We start from the raw sequence: 22,093 nt of genomic DNA, 5'->3' as shown, positions 1-22,093 counted from the left end.
GCCATTGCACTCCAGCCTGGGTAACAAGAGTGAAACTCCGTAGAAAAAAAAAAAAAAAAAAAGGAGAGGCTGGAGGCAGGGAGACCAAGGCTTGGACCAGAAGCTGCAGTAAGGCACTGCTACTGCAGAAGGCCTCAAATACCAAAGTCACAGTCCTCAAGGAGAGCTTCAACCAAGAGTTAGTCTTAGGAGACATCTGTCTCTAAATAGATATCCAAAACCCTTGGGGGTGAGAAGAACTGCTGGAGAGCAGGTACCAAAAAAATAACAGAAAAATCCAGAGATCTGTGTTAGGGAAGATTCTCAGTAGCCAGTCTCAGTTTTTATCATATTAAATCTGGAGGAAGAAACTGCTGAGTCAGCTTCATCCAGGCTGAAGTAGAAGGGAAAAGACATGCCCAGATGGGCCTCCTTTCATGCAGAAAGGGCTCTAGTCTTGGGAAAAGCGTCTTGAAACACTAAACCTTACCCAGATTCCAGAAATTGAACTCTGGATTCCACTAAAAAGAACCGTAGACCTGGAAGCCAATTTCCCATGATTCTGCTCACCTTGCTTAAATCCACAGGACTATGTTCACAATTCACTCCATTTTTTACTTCAAGACTTGTAGTTGGAACAGACTGAGGGGACACAGTTTGACCTATTTGGAGAAAATCAATCAAAATCCTGAGTCCCTGCCCTTTTCCCCTCTGACACACCCCATCCATCAGTCAACTGGCTCTGCCTTCTCCTGCAAAGCCTACATAGAGAAGAGGTTAAGATGACTACGAAGTCAAGACCCACATACACCTTTCTCCTTACCTACTAGTTAGTGGTAAGGGGAGGACAGAGCTCTTACTACTTCTGCACCTTCTTTCTGAACACATTTGTAACCCTCTTTTATTTCTCTACTAAGGCAGTGATCCTTAACCAGACATGCTTATAAGAGACCTCTATGGAAAACTTTTCAAAAATATAGATTCCCAGGCATATCCCCTGCTCATGGTGCTTCAGTATGGGTAATACTCAGGAAATGAATGTAGATGAGGCCCTGCCTGGCCACAGGAAAAGGAACCAATCAGCAGCCGAAATTCTGAGTGTTTATCATCCACCATGCATCTGAGTTAAGGCCCTCACATAGATCAACTCGTTGAAGTTCACAATAAATTTACGGAGTAGGTCCTATCAGTACTCTTATGTTATAGGTAAGAAAGTGAGACTTAAAGAGGCTTAGTAGATTGCCCAAAGTCATACACTGAGTGGTAAAGCCAGAATCACAAGCCTACAAGTCTGACTCAAGAGCCTCCACTACTGTATTTTGCCTCCCTAATCTAAGACATTTGTCTATTCCTAAAAAGCTCCAATTTACCTTCTCTCGTCTCAAATTATCCCCATTATGGATATCTCTCAAAAGCTACATCAGTTCTGAGGCCACCCTAGGGCGTAAGTCCCTCACCTTAGGTCCATTGAGAACTATCTGAGGAATGCATCCCTAGTGCTCTGAGAGAGAGATGGGCAGCAGTCCCAGCCACCCACCTTACCAGTCTCCAAAAAGTACTAAGTGCCTAAGTAGACATGGAAACATATTAGACAAATACAGCCCCGACCCCTGGTAAGTCAGCATCTCTAACTAGTTCCCAAATTTCTTATTAATAAAGAGAGAAAAATCACCTAATAATCTTACCATGTTTATCCATCGAATGTGGATCGGACTGCTTCTTGCCAACCTCAGCAAAGGAGCGAACAATGGGAATGAGGTTGTTTCTCTTCTTTTCATTCTGATGATGATGCTTTTTGAGAAGGGCTTCCCGCACTTTAACCCTCATGCAATCATTCAGGTCACTGGACAGTTCTTGCTGATCCAGGATCAGGTCTGGAAAGTAGGCACTCACATGAACACTCAGACTGAGGGTTAATGAACAGGTGGAATGGGGTAAAGGCATGGAGTAGGGGGAAGCAGCTCCACTACAGCTATTGAGGTGCAATTTCAGCTTCATGTCTGAAAGTGCTATTTGATGATAGTGACTGTGAAAAGTTATACTTTATTCATGCAACAAATTATTACGATTGGGCATAGAAACTATTGAGTACTAGTACAACAGTCTTCACAAATAAGGAAACTGAGGCGCAAATGCTAGAAAATTCTCCAAGGTCTTACATCTAGTAGTTTGCAGAGCTAGGATTCAAATTCAGGACTATATAATTTGAAAGCTCACATTATTACCTACTTTGTTCTGTCATCTGCTAAATTTTCCCTACATTCCCTTCCTCCAAGATTTTGACATTGCTGTGATTGTCAAGAAGAATTATAACTGTAGAACTCCAAAGGGCTATTTAGAAGAGGAATCTATAAGAAAAATTAAGTTAACTAACCACTCACCCCAGACAATTACCAACAAGCATCACCTCGAAACCTATCAAGGCCAATGGAGTTGAGGGGAAAAAAATTTCAATACCTAGTGATAAGTGTCAGTAAACATAGCAGTTATCAGTATGGGTTCTGGAGTTAAAGGCCTACATTGCTTCCTTTTTCTACCACTTTCTAGCTGTGTGATCTTGGGCAAGATACATACTCTCTCTATACCTTAGTTCTTCATCTGTAACATGGAACTCATATTACCTATGTTAGAAGGGTATTACAGAAAATTAAATGAGATGATATAGAGAGAGTGCTGATTCTCCTGATATACTTTGCTGATCCTTATCACTAAAGTATTATGACTATATTAGGTACCTGATGTGAAGAATCATAGCACTTTTACTTCAGTCCTACATAATACTTCAAAAGCCTCCCAAAACTCTCAACCTATCCTAAATTTCTAATTCCATCCATGACTATCCAAGTACTAGACGCAATAAATGAGGCTATTCCATAATCAAGCTGAAGAGCCATATTTCTGTATGTTTAACCTTTATATTCATTGGTTCCTTCCCCACCCCACCCCAATATTCTAATCATGCTTCGGGACCCTTCATCTTGGGGGAAAAAGAAAGAACATCCACATCATGTCTCCCTCTATCTACTGCCTCCTGTCTCTCTTATCACCTAAAGTTCTCAGAAGAAAAATTAGCCATCCCTTACTATCACTGCTCACAGTGCAGGTGACATCTCACCTGAACTACTGCAATAGCTTAATGCATTTCTCCCTTCAACTGACCCTCTATATTGCTGTCATAATTATCTTTATAATATGAAAAATCTGACCGGGCGCGGTGGCTCAAGCCTGTAATCCCAGCACTTTGGGAGGCCGAGGCGGGTGGATCACGAGGTCAAGAGATCGAGACCATCCTGGTCAACATGGTGAAACCCCGTCTCTACTAAAAATACAAAAAATCAGCTGGGCATGGTGGCGCATGCCTGTAATCCCAGCTACTCAGGAGGCTGAGGCAGGAGAATTGCCTGAACCCAGGAGGCGGAGGTTGCGGTGAGCCGAGATCGCGCCATTGCACTCCAGCCTGGGCAACAAGAGCGAAACTCCGTCTCAAAAAAAATAAATAAATAAATAAATAAAATAAAAATAAAAATAAAAATTAAAAAAAAGAAAAATCTGATTGATCATTACCCTGTCCAAAACTCTCCAGGGGCTGCTGTTGTTTACAAAGAGTTTTAAACAGCTTCAATAGCTCCCAGGGATTCTTCTCTCTAACAAACAACCTTTTAAGGGACATTCATGGAATTTCAGACAAGTAGTCAAAAGTTAGCTAAATGTGACTCCAATGGTGGACATGAGAATTCCATTGTTCCCAGGCAGTCAGAGCGATACTTCTGGGGCACCTCCTTGAAAAAGAAGGGGACCCAATATCCCATCAGTGCTTATCCCTCCCCTGGGTCCTCCTATGATCCCAGAGAGACAGAATTACTTGAATGCTTGAAATAGAGAAAGGTTTGGAGAAATATTTCTTTAACCTGTCCAGTCAAACAGAACCAATTCAAGGGAAAAGTCCCTCGTGCGCCCAGGTGTTTCTCCATCCAGGCCCCAAATATACTAACTTAACACTCAATCACATCGGGAAGCACAATCAGACATCTCCCCCTCACATCTTACTGAAGAAGTAGGGGCACTTTAGCTCAAGTTCCTGCATATCTGCCCTAGATGCTATAATTTAAAGTCTTTAATTCTGTTTACTTTTTTCTACACACAACTTCCAGTTGCCCCTTTCTCTAATTACTACTATCAAGCATATCTCTGTTGTTGCACTTATTTTAATTGTCATTTCCATGGCTATTTCCCCATTTGAAGGTGAGCTCCTTGAAGGTAGGAATCCTTTCTTTCTCTTTTTTTTTTCTTTTTTAAGAGACAGGGTCTCGCTCTATCACCCAGGCTGGAGTGCAGTGGCACAATCTCAGCTCACTACAGCCTTGACCATCAGGGCTCAAGCGATCTTCATGCCTCAGCTTCTTGAATAACTGGGGCTACAGGTATAAGCCACCACTCCCAGCTAATTTTTCTATTTTTTGTAGAGACAGGGTTTCACCATGTTGACCAGGCTGGTCTGGAACTCCTGAGCTCAAGCTATCCACCCACTTCAGCCCCACAAAGTGCTGGAATTACAGGCATGAGCCACTGCACCCGAGGGGACTTTATTCCCCCTTGCCTAGCACGTCATCAAGTATATAGCAGATACAAAATAAAATATTTGCTGAATGAACAGACAAATGAAAATTTAACACCATGTGATTTGAATTCCATAATACACCTATGAAGTAGGTAGAGTCATTTATTCACCTGAAACCCTTCCCACAGCCAAGGACACTGAGGCCAGGAAGGTTGTGGCTTGCCCAAGGACACACAAGCCACTGTATTCTTTCTGCCACACCATACTCTTTTTCCCCCCACACTTCTTAAATTTACAAGAAAGTCTCTCTGTTTTCCCTTCCCCAACCTTACCTGAAATTTCTTCTATGCTATTTGCACGCATATCCAGAAGGACTGTTCCATTAATAAGGCAGCTTCTTAGCTCAAACAGACTGTGCAGTGAAAGGGTTGCCACGTAAGGCTTGCTCCAGCGTTCTCCTCCATCTTCAACATCTTCTTCAAACTTCAGCCACCTGAAAGCATTACAAATAGCTAGATGCCAAAGATAGAAAATGAGGAATTTTCAAGAGAGAATCTTCAATGTAAGCCATAGAGGAAGCTATCTGAATAGTCATACTGAGCACTGTAAAATCTATATGTTCAGGGTACATTGGTAAGTTTAAAAAGCAGGTAATAGAACACTGCAAGATTGAGTATAGTTTAATTCCATTCTTATTTAAAGAAAATTTTAAAAGTCAAACACATACATGTATAAGACACCAAATATTATACTCCTCATTAACCCTGCAGTTTTGGGATTACAGATATTTTTTTTCTTCTTTTTGCTTATCTTTATTCTTAAATGTTCTATAATAAGCATGCATTACCTGTACAATAAAAATAGATTTAATCTCTATCACTTGGACACATTGACAAATCACATTAATAAAACGATATTTTTCTTTTTATCTCTGTCCTGTGTGACCTTTAGTGTTCAGTGTTCTGTGTGACCTTTAGAAGCATGCCAAGACGGAATAACAAACGAATAATTTCCTTTTCACTTGATACCAGGTCAATTGGCCCGTTTAAATCTCTCAACCCATAACATTCACAATACAGCAGGCATTCAGCAAGAGCTGTTTCAGTGAGAGCTGGAGCCACGCTTTGCTAATTACCCACCTCCCTCCTTCCCTGAGTCTCAAGCATCATCTATAAGGTTCACTGGTCAGTTACTAGAAGAGCCTAGACATGCCCCCTGAGGGCTCTTCTGGGATTTGAGTCTCAGACAAGCAGTTATTCTACAATCACTCCAGGAAGCCAACAGTCAGGCTGGTTATAATCCCAAGGGTCTTTATGAGGTTGAATTGTCCCAGAGGAATTTAAAGTCTCAAAAACTCTGACTGCCAGTGAATCTGAACCCTGTGGTTCACCTGCATAAGAAGTCTGGACCAATGCTATGTCTGCTTAACCAGGTCCCCACCAAGGTGGCCCTGTCCACATCTTCTAAGCCAGACCTATAGTAATACCAAGAGAGCCCGTAAACTTACTCTGAGCCCCAAACAAATGAGACGAGACCCCTTGAATATCCTATGTTTATTTCACCAATCCCATCCTCCAGGTTAACTGGCATAGGTATCACCAAAGGCATAACAAAGAGGCCAACATCAAAGATTTCCACCAGAGACCCTAGAATGTCAGTCCCCATGTCAGTCCCCCTTCTTCTCCCAAGAAGAAACAAAGCAGGCAGGCCTGTCACTTGCTGAAAGGTACACATTTGCCTACCGAAGCAGATCTTGATGCAGGCCATTTTAGGGCCTCACCTGGCTGTTTCCTTCCATTCAGCATCTTCTCCCTCTTTCATACAGATCTCATCCAGCTCTGTAAACAGCTCATGAGGCACATGCTCTTCATCTTCCTCGGTGCCAAGAATGAACTGAACACGCTGAGATGGTGTGTCTAGGAAATCAACCAAAGAGAAAGGTCTGCTCTAGCCTCACACTTAGAACAGAAATATCATTTTGCCTTACCTAACAACTTTTGGGATATATATAGACAGCCACGAACGCAGATGAAAAAGATTTCTTTATTCTAAGAGAAAAAGCTACTCTGTACAAGTAGTTTCATGGGAGAAAAAATTTATGAATGAAGACCACTTGAAGAAAACCCACAAGAAACTGGAAAACTGATGAATTTGATAAAAATGTTTGGCTAATTCTCTAGCAAGGGATTTTACCTATTATGATATTGATATTAGGGGGGTCAGAACTGTGAAGTTTTCATGAAAATATTTTTGACTTTTAAGAGGCATTTCTTCTTGGAAGCAGCTCTGAAAATCCTACAAAGGGCTGGAGAATCAAGACCAGCTGCTAATGTCAGTCACATGTCCCCTCAGACTCCCCATGCCTCCGGGCCATGGAAACCCGCCCTTCATCTCCCGCCCTTCATCTCCCAGTCTCGGAAGGCCATTACCGTGGGCCAGGGCTTCCAGGCCTTCCTCCCCCTGGCTGGCTCCTTTACCCCGCCCTCGCCTCCGGTGCTTCTGGCCATGAGTGCGGTGGTGCCGATGACTCTGCCGGCCCAGCGGCATCCGAACTCCCACATACAGAGTTCTATGACCTGGAAAGAAGTAGAAGGTCTGTGGAGAGAACTCCTTTAGTAGAAAAAAAAAAAAATCCTAGCATAGTTAAGAAGAAATATCACAGTTCTTTGGCCTGGTCACAACTCTGAAATAACAAAACTTCAAAGACTTCCAGCAGTAAAGATATAGAGATTTTGGAGTTGAGGGTCTCTTTCTTTATGCTGCACATGCCTGCAAACTTCACAGAGATCTTGTGAAGATTGAAAGAAACAATGTGCTTTGCAAATTGTAAAGGCTGATTCAGATGTTATTGTTATGACAATGACAATTTGAGTGATTTTCTTTTGTTTCGAGACGAAGTCTTATTCTGCTGCCCAAGCTGGAGTGCAGTGGTGTGACCTCAGCTCACTGAAACCTCCACCACCCAGGTTCAAGCGATTCTCCTGCCTCGGCCTCCCAAGTACCTGGGACTACAAGTATGCATCACCATGCATACTTGTGTATTTTTATATTTTTAGCAGAGATGGGGTTTTACCATGTTGGCCAAGCTGGTCTTGAACTCCTGACCTGGTGATCAGTCAGCCTCCCAAAGTGCTGGGATTGAGTGATTTTTTTAAAAGGTGACACAGTTGCTCTATAACAAGTGTGGCAGGTCTTGGCAGGGAGGCAGAAAAGTGGTTAAGAGCACAGGTAAGGCTCAAATCAGCCCACCTGTGTCCAAAACTCAATTCCATCATTCCCTAGCCATGTGACCTTGAACAATTTAATCTCTCTGTGATTCATCTTTAAGAAGAAATATTAAAAGTTTGTTATTTAATTGGAGTTTTCATAAGTAGTAAATAAGGTTTTGCATGCAAAATGCTTAACACAATGCCTAGAATAAGCTGTAACAGCCTTGGATGTATTCATCCTAGGATCACCTTCCATTATTTTATTTTCTGCATTGTAGAATATACAATCTAGAATAATACTAAAAGAAACTAATTATAAGTCATGAGAAGGGTGGGGTTAGGGTTAAAAAAAGACATTAAATATTGTACAAAGAGAGGGGAACATGAGAAAATAAGTGACCCAACAGTGTTTCCTCCCTAGTTCCTCCACTCCTATTCCTTCTTTTTATTCTTGAGATAGTATCTCACTCTGTCGCCCAGGGTAGAGGGCAGTAGCATTGCGGTCATATCTCACTGCAACCTCGAACTCCTGGGTTCAAGCAATCCTCCCACCTCAGTCTCCCAAGTAGCCAGGAATACAGGCGTGCACCACCACACCCAGCTAATTTTTAAAATTTTTTGTAGAGACGGGGTCTTGCCATATTGCCCAAGCTAATCTCAAATTTCTTACCCCAAGCAATCCTACTGTCTCCACCTCCCAAAGTGCTGGGTTCACAGGCATGAGCCACCACATCCAGCCTCATTCCTTCTATAAACCTGCTTTGGTTTTGATCCTGATTTCCAGGTCTCTGTCACCTCTACCTGGCTTCCCCTTGCCTTCCTGCCAAACCTGGAGCCCAGAATCAGTAGCTTTGGGGCTGCTGATGCTCCCGTGCCCAGTGCACCGTGCCTTAGTCTTCTCCCATTTCTGCCTGGTTACTGCTGCTCAGCAGTCTAGATCTCAGACCCAGTCCCTACATCTTCCACCAAAGGAGCTGTTCTAATCCTTACCCACTGTCTTCAAATCCACAACCTTATCTACATTCCTTCCTGCTGAGAACAGGTGACATTCCATCAGTTTTTAAATGTTCTTTTTTTTTTCCTTTCTTTTTTAGACAGAGTCTCACTCTGTTGCCCAGGCTAGAGTGCAGTGGTGTGATCACCATTCACTGTAGCCTCAAACTCTCAGGTTCATGTGATCTTCCTGTATAGCTGAGACCTCAAGCATGCACCAACACACCCTGGAAATCTGCCTGATTTTTAGTAGAGACAAGTTCCTGACACGTTGACCTGGCTCATTTCAAACTCCCAAGCGCAAGCGATCCTCTGGCCTCAGCCTCCCAAAGTACTGGGATTACAGGTATGAACCACTGTACCCAGCCCTCACTTCAGGTTTTACTGAGAAGAGATGGAAGTTCTTCTCTTCCTCAGTCTGGCTTGCTCTCCTCTGCCAAGCTGAGTATGTTAATGAGTATGACTCTATCCCATTGCTTCTCGCCCTCCGGGGGTCCTGTTGCTTCTGTTATCCTCGGTCTCTCCTTTCCATCCATCCCTGCCACAGGTTTTTCCTGACTTCTTAAAAAGAAACCTTCCCAAGCAGTGCTACTCTCCCATGTCCTCTTTCCTTCTCTATCAAACCATTTCCAAAAACAGTCACACCCTAACTCCCTTTCCTTACCACTTACTTGTTCCACAGCCTCTGCATATGGCTTCTGACCCCAGTCTCTGCTGAAGCTTCCCTCAGTAGGGACACCACATCAGTCATTCACCAAATCTCTATCATCTTACATCTCTCTCAGCTTAGTTCATAAGACTTTCTTGAGAGCCCACCATGTTGCAGGCAGTATCCAAACCACTTGGATGCTCTGGGCTCCCTGAGCTGTGGTGCCACTGCCCTCCCCTGGTTCACTTTCACTACTCTGACTATGCTGCTCCATCCCCCAACAAGCCATCAAAGGATGGCTCCTCAGATTTCTGTCCTTGGCCCTTTTCTTCTCTCTTTTTAGTGCTAAACACACTTCTATTTTCAAAGTTCACTTTTACAAATGACCTTCAAATCTCTATCTACAGTGATTAAACATGTCACAAAGCAAGGTCACCATCCTCCATCTCAAATCAGTCTTATACTCATTCCGTGTTTCTATTCACAGCCTTGCCATTCTCTCAACTTCCTAGGCTTGAAACCTGAGTGTTACCTTAGATTTTCAACTCCACTTTCTTTCTCCATCACTGTACATTCTATAGATTAAGGCCATTAAACCACCCACTTGGACGAAGCAGGGGTTCCTTCCTGTCTCTCACACTAAATTAACCCTGCAAACAAATCCTCCTAGTTACAGCTCTTATCATGGCTCACCCATATGAATTCAGGACCTTCAAGCTCAGTACTCAACCTCATTTTCAGTCTTTTCTTCTTTTAGTACAAATTATATATTCAGTGGGAAAATAAAATGAAAGACCTCTCAATAACTAAGTAACAAGCTCAAGAGAAAAAGTGGAAATCCTACATGCTCACAGAAAATCAACATTTGCTGGGGGGGCGGGAATATAGAGATGTGTACCTGTCATGTACCCCAGCAACCGAATGGCCTGGTTTTGACTCCATCTCCTCTTCATGGCCTTGGCTGCTGTACCCACCATCACCTCATACTCTTTTCTCTATCAGAACCAAACCGCTATTCCACAAATGTGCCAGTGATTTCTGGACACTGACTTGGCTCACTTATTCAAGATGCACTGCAAATGCATCTTCCTTCTTGGTATTATTTCTGATCTCCCCCATCAGATGTGCTGCCTCATTCCTTTAAATTCCCAGTGCCAGTCCAGGCACAGTGGCTCATGTCTATAATCCTAACACTTTGGGAGGCCAAGGCAGGAAGACTGTTTAAGGCCAGGAGTTTGAGACTAGCCTGGGGAACTTAGTGAGACCTCATCTCCACAAAAGGTGTAAAAAAAAAAAAATTAGCCAGGTGTGGTGACATGCACCAATAGTCCTAGCTATTTGGAAGGCTGAGGTAGTAAGATCACTTGAGTCCAGGAGTTCAAAGCTGTAGTGAGTTATGATCACACCACTGCACTCCAATCTGGGCAACAGAATGAGAGCCTATCTCCAGATAGACAAATAGATGGATGGATGGATGGATAGATAGATAGATAGATAGATAGATAGATAGATAGATTCCCAGCACCCTTGGTTAGCGTTTTTCTCATGTACTTATTTCTGCTTTGCATTAAAGTTAAGCAGCTATCTCTCTTATTCTCCACTCTTCACTTGCAAGCTCCTCAGTGTCCCAGGTTAGACCTTTCTCTCAGAATGCCTATATAATGAAGCACAATGTTTCACACATGGTCATTGTTCCACAAATGTTCAGCAAATAGAATATCTCTTAAGTATTTCCCTGCGGAGCATAAGCCCTTAGGACCTCCTCAGGAGTACATAATTTGACCTAAGAGGGCCTCTGACTGCGACCTGAAAGAGGCCACAAAAGGAACAAGTAACCAAAGTGAACGTGTTTAGGGTAAATAAAGTACTCACCATGGGATGGGAAGATTGATAAAGTCCTAACTGACCTGAGAATGGAGAGCTTCATCAGGAAGACTTCCCTGAGAAGGAGACTTTATGGGAAGAGTTGCCAACTCTTTTATCTTCTTCTTTTCCCAGTAATGGGGTTTCCTAAGGCTGCACTCAACTTCCTTGACAGTGCTCTCCACTTCCAAATCAGGTTAAAGTGCCTTGGGTACCACTCTAACACCTCTTTCTCTATTTGTCTCTCCTTTTATTTGCTCTCCCTGTTTTCCAAATTCCAAAGTAATAAAGCAAAATAAAAAAGAAACAGTGAGGATTAGAGGAGAAGATGATCAGAGATCTGCTAGAATCTCTAGCAGATGAGAGGCAGGAGGATAAAATGTTTAGCATCTAGTGGAATCGCACTTCTTACCCTCCTGTCTCAGGAGAGTCCTCTGTTGCCTCGTGTATATCTCAGGTCATTTTTAACAGGCAGATCCCTGAACATAATGTAGTCATATGTAGGGAGGAGATTCCATAAGCACCAAGGCTGGAGCAAAAGGCCTCAGCCTATTTCCATATAAATAATGAAGAAGAAAGTAACTAGAAATATAACTGTAGTAGTTATTAGCTATTCATATGTGATCTTGGTTATTCATAGGTGATCTTAATTCTTTTACTAATGCCTCTCAGGTCAGAAGTGTGAACCTGGGGTGACATTATGAAATTAATGACACTAAGGCAAGATGCTCTAAGCCCTCTGTCATGCCCACATAAGGGCTGCTGGAGGGTGCCTCAGATGTGCGGCAGTGCCAGCACTGTGAAAGCGCCCACTGTTTAGCCAGCTAGGGAAGGAGATGTCCAAAAAGGCCGAGATATCTCCTTCCTTGGGAAGTTTGGAGAAAGCTCCGCTTCTCCAAGCTCTTATGGTAAGGCCTGACGACTGTCAGGTAGACCCACAGACATCCAGGGGCTTAACTGTCTCTATGTGATGCTGTGCTTCAGTGGTCATGTTCCATGTCTACTCTTATGTTCTACTTCTGTATTTGGTTCCTTTTGTCTTAGAAAAGATAATCAGCAATAGTAATATAAATCTTAAATGTTTTAGTTCTTTCTTGATAAGTATGGAAAAGGTGCTGATGCATTATGTTCCTTACCTCACTTCGGGTGCCAGAAATTCCTGAGTCCCTACCTGAATGACACGTGATGTACTTGACCCTATCACTGCCACACCCTTTCTATGCTGCCCCCAGTCACCGACCACCAAGGCCATGCCCTACCTACTCTGCCCCCAGATTTGCAACTCAATAAAAGTGAGAGCGTCCAGGCATTGGGGGACACTGCTGGTCTCCGCAATTTGAGTAGCAATAGACCCCTGGGCCCAAACTCTCTTTTCTCTATCTCTGTGTCTTGTGTCTTTTATTTCTATAATTTCTTGTCTCCGCACCAGACGGCTGGACCCTACAGTCATCTTGCAAATTCATAGAAACAAAAACATAGAGCCAGAGGAGGTTCTGCTAAGATGTGGGATTCCAGACCCTGACATTATTAGTATCAACTATAAAGAGCATAAAGCATGAAAAGGCTAAACTGAATACCATCTTAATAAAATACTATTTGTTAACTCATTATGTTCCATTACAGTATGTTAACGAAATCCTTGTAACACTGAAACCAACCCAGGTGGCATTGGGAGCAGACTAGAGTCACCTAATTGTGCCAGATCCTGTCCCAAGGGCTGGGGATACAAAATTGAACAGCACAAAGTCTTCAGGACACATATTCTTGTTGGGGAGGACAGATATGAAAACAAAAAAATATCATTTAAATATTATTATTACTATGAACCAAATAAGGTAAAATGCTAGAGTGTCTAGGGCAAGAGGTAGGATGGAGAAGGGAGACTTTAAGATGATTAGAGGGGACATCTGAGTGATAAGGAAAGAACATAAGAAGACCTGGGAGAAGAGTATTCCAAGAAGAGGAAAGATCAAGTGCACAAGTCGTAAGGTAGGAATGTGCAGAGCTGGTTCTAAGGCAAAAGAATAGCTGGTAGGGCCAGAGCAAGGCAGAAAAGGGAAGGAAAGAAGATGGACAAGGACAGAAAAACAGGCAGGGGCAGGTCATGAAGAATCTATGGGCTGTGAAAAGCATAATTTCATCCTGAACAACCACGTCTGGCCAGACACAGTGACCCACACCTATAATCTCAACACTCTGGGAGGCTAAGGAAGGAAGATCACTTGCATTCAGTAGTTCGAGGCCAGCCTGAGTAACATAGCAAGACTCCAACTCTACAAAAAATAAAAAATTGGCCAGGCATGGTAGTGCATGCCTGTAGTCTCAGCTACTTGGGAGGCTGAGGTGGGAGGATCACTTGAGCCCAGGAGGTTGAGGCTGCAGTGAGCCTTGATCTTACCACTACACTCAGTCTGGGTGACAGAGTGAGAACCTGTCTCAAAACAAAATTGAAAACTAAACAACCACTTTGATTGGCCTCTAAAATGATGACATAGGTGTTGTAAAATCTAGTACATCTAGACAGAGCTGGATTTGGGTTAAGAACAGCCTCAGTGAGAAGTGACTTTCAGTTCAATAGAGCCATCCCAACCATGGGTTTCTTCTTCCCTAAAAAGCCCACAAAGGATTACTGGCCAGGCTAGAACCTCTACTTCTCCTTGCTCCTTGAGCCCATTTCAAATACTTCCACTGGGCCGCTGCTGGTATACTGCTAGTATTATTTAATTTTAAAGGAGAAATTAAGGAGGCAGTGATTGGCTATTAGAAACTGCATTATTAGATTTCATCTTATTGGTTTAAATTACTCACTGTCACTGTTAAAGTAAAACAAGGAGGACAGACCAAATGGCTTCTTGAGCTTGTCCAGATGATGGCTAGTCCAGGTTCTAATGTTCGAGTCCTATGAAAGTTTCAGGCTAGGTCATTCTTCAGAAGACATGATGATTCAATTGTTCTCACTGCCCTGACTTATTACTGCACAAAGGGACCCCAGAAGAGGCTTAGTAAATGTTTGCTGAGTGAATAATATACGGTTTTGCTTGATATCTAAATTCCTACTAGGTAGATTTGAGGCATAATGGGGAAGACATCCATCCTATAGATGCCTTTGATGGTTCTGTAGGAAGTAAGGTAAAGCTTACTTTAGTACAATCAGTTTTCACAAACATTAGCCAGTCACAATGCCTGCCTTTTAAAAATATCAGAGATAGGCAGAAATGACATCAAGTTCAGCAGGGGGTCAGAGCTAAGAAGGACCAAGTGGCTGTCAGAAAATCAGGTATCAGTTTCTAGTCCTGGGATTCTGAAGCAAGGATTTGAATTTTCTGAGTAAAAATTGGCAGAAAATATGACAAACAGACACTAGGAAATGAAGATAGCACCAATAAAATCCAGTCCAACTAACTGGATTCTGGCCATTCAGTGACTTCATTAAACTAATTCTGTGGTCACTTTCTTGGCCATTAAACCGCTCTTTGCCTGCCTCTTGTACCTACCAACTCACCCAAATCCCATTTCTTCTCACCTAATTCCCCATTCTTTTTTCAAAAAAAGGTCAAACTTAGTCTTTTGGAACTATCTGTGTGCAAATAAAGTATTCTAATTTAGTAAAAATTGTGGGAAAGATGTAATTTTAGTGTATATTTTTTAAAATAAGTATATATTCATATGCAGAGAGCAATCTTTAGTGAACTGGCTATGAGTCATGTGAAGCAGGACAGGAACCCTAGGTGTGACCTACCCTGCTGATAGAGATTGGGCTACCAAGGTACAATGCAGTACATGCACATTGTTTACCCAGCACCCACACAGAGCTCATTAGCCCATACAACAGGGTGCTCTGCTCCTCTGGGCTTACAGGTTAACTCAAAGTCAATAACTGCGGGGGTGAATCTCACATGTAGAGCAGATGTAAGCCTTTTTAAAAGTTATAAATATGACTAAATGGCTCTTACCTCTGTTAAAAACGTATTAGAAGGCCTTAAACTTACTCCACAGTTCATTAATCCAGTGGTTAATCAGGAATAATGATCTGCCAGAAAAAATGTAAGAAGCCATTCCTCTAACTAAAGCAACTGCCCCTTGTTCCCCTGGGACTAGGAAACTCCACTGAAGCACATCATGGACTAAGGTTCTAAACTCAAGTTCTAATGTTTGCTTTTGACTCTTCCCACATATTAAAAAAAAGCAACATAATAATGTGGGAAAGTTGCCCAGGTGCCATGGCAAGAGACTGAAGGCACAATCTGTCACAGTATAATAAATAACTGATTACTTAAACGTAGCAATAATACCAAACATATTTACTGATTACTTAGTTATAGCAATGACACCAATTAGACTTAGATTCAATCACATAATCAATTATTTAATCTTATTACATCATTATTCTCTATTAATCTTTGCTTTAGTGTAGGAACATTTCAGTCTTATAGTATAGACATAATCCAGTGAAATACAATTCGGAACTGAAGGGACATTGTGAGAAGTGATCAGGAGGTGAGAGCAAATGCCTTGCGGTAATGCCGGCACCTGAGAAGGTGCGTGTTCCTTAGCAGGCAGGCCTTGGGGTAAAGCCAGCGTCTGGGGAGGCGCCTGCTGCTTAGCAGGCCGTAAGGGGGAGTAGGGGGAGTTTCCCTTTCACTGCGGAGTTTTAGAGAAAGCTCTACTCTGCCGGCTCTTGAGGAAGGTCTGACACTAGCCAGGCCAGCCCACAGACATCCAAGGGTTTTAACACCTCTCCATGGTGCTATGCTCCGATGGTCACCATCCTTGTCCACTTTCATGTTCCATTTTCGCATCTGATGCTCCCTTGTAAATTCTTAGAGGCTGTGAGAATTAAGAATAGAGGAATCCTAGAAGCCTTTGATCTCTCTGATAACTGCATAGAAAGATACTGACATATATGCCTCCACTCCTTGCAGCAGCTACCTGAAAGAGAGGGGCCCTCTGTACTGTACCCATGTGACCCACTGTACTATATCCACGTGATCCCTAAACTGTACCCACGTGGCCCCCCGTATTGTGAGAATGTGATTTGCTTGACCCCTAAGGATCGTGTCAGATGAGTTACTCTCCTGGCTCTGCCCCCCTGCCTATGTATACAATAAATATCAGTGCTTCCAGGCATTCTGGGCCACTGTTGGACTCCACCCCTTCGTTACAGTGGCCTCCTGAGCCCAGCCGAATTCTTTTCTTATCTCTGTGTTCTTGTGTCTTTCTTTTCTAAGATCTATCATCTCGGCACACAAAAGAACACCCACTAGACCCTGCCGGGCTGGAACCTGCAGCTTAATGCACCGTCTCTTACGGATAGAATTAATTTATCCAAAAAGACCCACATTTACAAAATTTCTAACAATGTGCACAGACTAAGTCTCAGAAATAGTTCTTAAAATGGGGTAAGGATAGCCAGGCATGGTGGCACGTGCCTGTAGCCCCAGGTACTTGGCAAGCTAAGGTGGGAGGATCAATTGAGCCTGGGAGGTGGAGGCTACAGTGAGCCAAGACTGGGTCACGAAACTCCAGCCTGTGCAACAGAGTAGAACTGTATCAAAAAACAAACAAAAAACTCATATTCTTGGACTAGAGGTTGTTGTTTAATATAAATAAATAAATAAATAAATAAATAAATAAAATGGGGTAAGGCAATGATTTATAGTTTATGTCATCTGAGCAGAAGGTATGGAATATGGGAAGGAAAATCTGGACATTTTTTTGGCAGCCACAGAACCTTCTATTATGGCATGCATATTGAATCTGAACACAAATTACTTCTGTGTTCCATCAAAATGGGACTCACTTTATTCTATGTCTTCAAGAGATAACACTACCCTGAGTCCAGCCTCACTGAGTCCTAGGATGGCCCTTCAGAGTTAGTCTGGGTGGAACCCACAGCACAGCCAACCCTATAGCAAATCCCAACTCTCTCTTCTCTTCTCTAGAGCTGCTCTAGAAACACATCAGGCCTGAGGTCTGATTCTAGTTCATCCACCATTTGAATTTAATACTTTTTGTAAAAGTGTCAACATAAATAAGATTCTAGTTTTCAAAAAAAGTCTATGTACAAAGGACCATTTCCCAACACACTATGCGCTAGTAAGGCTGTCATCATAGGCAGCTTTCTTTTTTAGCAAAGTAGAGCATGCATAAAGAACAGATGATGTCATTTGGAGAAGATACTCCTGCTGCCAATTACTTAGCTGATCTCCATGGATGGCACCAGATATCAAGATTCAGGAGAGCTTGCCCAGGTTTCTTATTCTACTCCCAAGTAGACAAGAGTGTTCATAAATGGTTACCTCCTTACTGAGGGCAAAGGTCCAGTGGTGCTTGCTACAGGACAACTAAACTGACAGCAACGTGCCCCTAAGATGCAATAAGAGGGTAGAGAGACCACAGGAGTATCATAACAGAAGAAGAGGCAAGAGCTACATACAAAAATTTTATATGATGGAGCAAGATACTGAGGTTGGGTGGTTAATGCTAGTTACTGTCCTCACTTGCAGGCTGTGTGACAGAATAAATAGAGCAGGGTTCTCTCCCCAGCCTCACCTGCTATTATGCTCAATGACCTTGAGCAGTTTCCTTATGAGTAAAATAGGGATAATGATACCTACCTGCCTGGAGTGCTATGAAGACGAAAAAGACAACTTGTATAAGGTGCCTAATCTAATGCCTAACACACAAGGGGCATTCAACAAATGTTGGCCTCCCATTCCACATCCTTTCCTTGTCCCACTCTCTCCCAACTGCTGAAACTCACATTTTCTCTTCTTCCGTCTGGTCAAAATAACTTGGAAAACTTCACCTTGGTATACCCAAACACCACTGACCTCCAAAGAGCCACCCACATCAGTTCTCATGGTAACAGACCCAGAGGCTGAGTCAGCCTCTACGGCTTCCGCTCTCCCCATCAAAAGGACAAGTTTTCTCTGGAGGTTGTACAACTTTGATGAAAAAAACTGTCATGGGAACAGGCAGTACAGAGAGAACATTTCACATGCTGTCTCAGGCATCAGAAAGTTGCTGTATCATAGCCTTCAACATTGCAGGGGATGCTGCAGAAATTTCACAAAGGCTTTTGTGCCAAATGTGGCTTCTCATTAAAACTATACTGGACACGAGCCTTCCTCTAATGAAACTGAGCATCAACACTAATCAGGAAACCATGGCCAGGTGTGGGACCAACTCCTAGCACACCAGCTAGTCCCCAGGGGAAGAAGGAAAGCAGGACACCACACAATGGTCATATAAAGAGCTGCGGGTGAGGTGCAGAGAAAGGAAGAGCTGAAACAAGGCAAACTCGACCGAGTGGGTCATCCAAAATGCCTCTTCCTTCCTTTCCACTTCAGCTGGGCTTTTATATAACTTTGGCATTATGAACTCAAAAGTATGTCACAGGTGTGTTCCTGTTTTCCCTCTTGTTTAGATGAAAACACCAGGCAGAAATGGGTATAGAATAGAAACAGTAAATATTGGAAATGGGGTAAAAATAGGGTTTTATAGCCAAACTGAGTTTTTAAAACTATTTGTATTTTATTTTCTTTTTAAGTTTTGTATATATTGGTATTTCCAGGCAGTTGTCAAGAATCAGTGCACTGAACTGAGTACATCACATTCTCAAAGAACAGGTTATTTGTTAATATTTTATACCGGACTTCACAGTGTCCAAAGCACTATCTCCCATGTTGGCAATTAGATCCTAATGATATCCCTATAAAGTAAGACAGGTATTAGTATTCCTACTTTTATTTGCCAGATGAGAAAAGTGAGGCTAAAGAAAATTAAGTTATTTTCCCCAAGGTCTGACAGCTAGTGAGAAAGAGTTAGGACACAGAACCAGGTCTTCCCACACCAGGCTGCCTCTCACCAATTTCCCTGATCACACAGCATGGCAGTTCTTACCTTCCAGCTCTTCTTTTTCATAGTGAATGTTGAGAATTGTACTGGTCCCACCCTGATCCACCACAGCTTCTTCATCTGGTCTCTGTTTAAACACAGATAAATAGTCACAGTAATACACATACATCATTCAAATATACAAACCTTGTGTATGCCAGATCCTTTTGAGATACTTAGGGGGAAAACACAATGGTTTACATGTATTTTTACATTTGAACTTCACAATACTTTTTAGAAGTGAATATGACAGCCATTCTCTTCCTCATTCTGTAAATGAGCAGACTGAGACTCACAGACATTAAGTAATGATCCCAGGGTCACAAATGTCATAAAAGAAAGAGCTAAGACTGAGCCTAAGTCTTTTTTTTTTTCACTTTTTAGAGAATGGGCCACCCAGGCTATATTGCAGTGATACAATCATAGCTCACTGCAGCCTTGAACTCCTGGGTTTAAGCAATTCTCCTGCCTCAGCCTCCAGAGCAGCTGGGACTACAAGGAGACGTCATGAGCCCAGGTCTTGTGGCTGTAAATCTCATGACTTTTCCACCTCCCCACTCCATGTATACCTCTGTATAACATGCTGGCATTCTGCAAGTGCTGTGAAGCAGGTTGTCCCATTTGGTATAGATTAGTCTCTCTGGCCTCTTTGCAGCATTTGAGCCGGCTTGCCACACTGTCCTTGAAATTCTCCATCCTGCTCCTCTTGTCAGGTCTCCTCTGACTCATTCTTAGGCCTTTTCTTCCTCTGGTAATTTCAAAGAAAGAGCTCTCTACCCTTTGTTTTCCTCACTTGAGACTTACAGTTTCAACTGTAGTCTGAAACTGTGGTTCAGTCATTGATAAGCCACTAGGATGCCACACCTCAAGATCCATGTGTCTAAAACCAAACTAACTTGCCTTCCAAAACTAACACCCTGTGCTCATTTATTTATTCCTACCAATGGCACCATCATTTCTTAGCCCACGGGTGAAATTTCAAAGTTACTTATTCATCCATACCCATATGCCTTCAGGTAGCTAGTTCCCTTTTCTTACCAAGTCTTCCTTTGCAATTTCTCTAAAAAATTAATTTTCGTATCTCATCCACTCTTCACTACACTCTCCAATGCTTTAAATCGTATTGGGCATTTTTTTTAGTTCTGGAACTACACTCACCTTCTTTACTTAGTGCTACTCTCTCTTCCTGGAACTACCATTCTCTCCTTGCCACTCCCACCCCCACCAGCAGAAGCTAATACTTATTCATCATCTCTGATCTCAGCCTCAACACACTTACTTGAAAGCCTTTTCTGATTACCCACCCCCACTTCCAAACTAAGCTAGGTCCCCCATTTACATATCTTCAGAGCACACTGCAATTCTGGTAGTAATAAAATGTCTTCGCTGCTGAGCATGGTGGCTCATGCCTGTAATCCCAACACTTTGGGAGGTCAAGGCAGGTGGGTCACCTGAGGTCACGAGTTCAAGATTGGCCTGACCAACGTGGTGAAACCCTGTCTCTACTAAAAATACAAAAATTAGGTGGGCATGGTGGTGTGTGCCTGTAGTCCCCCCTGCTCAGGAGGCTGAGGCAGGAGAATCGCTTGAACCTGGGAGGAGGAGGTTGCAGTGAGCTGAGATTGCACCACTGTACTCCAACATGGGCAACAGAGCAAGACTCCATCTCAAAAAAAAAAAAAAAAAAAAGTCTCCTCTGTTCCTTGAGGGAGGGACTACATCTGTCTTCCTCACCACAGTATCCCAGCACCAAGCACAGACTTTTCACATAATAGGTGCTCAATAAATCTTTGTTAAAAGAATGAATACATAATTCTCAAAAGATAAACAGTCAACAAATATATGAAAAAATGCTCAATGTCACTAATCATTAGGAAAATGCAAAGCAAAACCACAATGAGGCATCATCTCACTCCAGTTAGGATGGCTATGATCAAAAAGACAAAATAGAACAAGTGCTGGCAAGGATGTGAAGAAGAACGAATGCTTATACACTGTTGGTGGGAATATAAGCTAGTATAGCCACTGTGGAGAACAGTGGAGGTTCCTCAAAATAGAACTACTATATGATCCAGTAATCCCACTATTGGGCATTTATCCAAAGGAAAGGAAATCACTATATTAAACAGACATCTGCATCCCCATGTTTATCACAGCACTATTCATAAGAGCCAAGATATGGAATCATCCTAGATGTCCAACAACAGATGAATGGATAAAGAAAATGTGGGCCAGGCGTGGTGGCTCAAGTCTGTAATCCCAGCACTTTGGGAGGCCAAGGCAGGTGGATCACGAGATCAGGATATCAAGACCACCCTGGCCAACATTGGTAAAACCCCATCTCTACTAAAAATTTTAAAAATTAGCTGGGCATGGTGGCAGGCACCTATAATCCCAGCTACTTGGAAGGCTGAGGCAGGAGAATCGCTTGAACCCGGGAGGCAGAGGTTGCAGTGAGCCGAGATAGCGCCACTGCACTTCAGCCTGGCAACAGTGCAAGACTCCATCTCAAAAAAAAAAGAAAAGAAAATATGGCATAAATACACAATGGAATACTATTCAGCCATAAGAAGGATGAAATCCTGCCATTTGTGGCAACATGGATGGAACTGAAGGACATTATGTTAAGTGAAATAAGCCAGGAACAGAAAGTTAAACATTGCATGTTCTCACTCATATGTAGAAACTAAAAAAAGTTTATCTCATAGAAGTAAGAAGTATAGGGCCGGGCGCGGTGGCTCAAGCCTGTAATCCCAGCACTTCGGGAGGCCGAGGCGGGTGGATTACAAGGTCAAGAGATCGAGACCATCCTGGTCAACATGATGAAACCCCGTCTCTACTAAAACTACAAAAAATTAGCTGGGCATGGTGGCGCGTGCCTGTAATCCCAGCTACTCAGGAGGCTGAGGCAGGAGAATTGCCTGAACCCAGGAGGCGGAGGTT

At 42.8% G+C, this 22,093-nt stretch overlaps 1 protein-coding gene across 1 annotated transcript in view; it reads right to left on the bottom strand.

The window, feature by feature from the left end:
- The window catches only part of SLC4A8 (solute carrier family 4 member 8), a 93,982-nt gene that overhangs the window by 60,142 nt on the left and 11,747 nt on the right, over positions 1–22,093 (bottom strand). Inside the window, exons 2-7 of the mRNA XM_017545905.2 lie at positions 19,157–19,238; positions 6,967–7,113; positions 6,318–6,453; positions 4,870–5,030; positions 1,665–1,853; positions 550–641 (exon numbers count right to left, since the gene is read on the bottom strand). Of these exons, the coding sequence (XP_017401394.1) occupies positions 550–641; positions 1,665–1,853; positions 4,870–5,030; positions 6,318–6,453; positions 6,967–7,113; positions 19,157–19,238 (807 nt within the window). The remainder of the gene's footprint in view (positions 1–549; positions 642–1,664; positions 1,854–4,869; positions 5,031–6,317; positions 6,454–6,966; positions 7,114–19,156; positions 19,239–22,093) is intronic.

The sequence above is a fragment of the Cebus imitator genome, unplaced genomic scaffold, assembly GCF_001604975.1.
Source record: "Cebus imitator isolate Cc_AM_T3 unplaced genomic scaffold, Cebus_imitator-1.0 Scaffold181, whole genome shotgun sequence".
Lineage (NCBI taxonomy): Eukaryota > Metazoa > Chordata > Mammalia > Primates > Cebidae > Cebus > Cebus imitator.
Note: the sequence above shows the minus strand (reverse complement) of the source record. Positions and strands in the feature narration are given on the sequence as shown.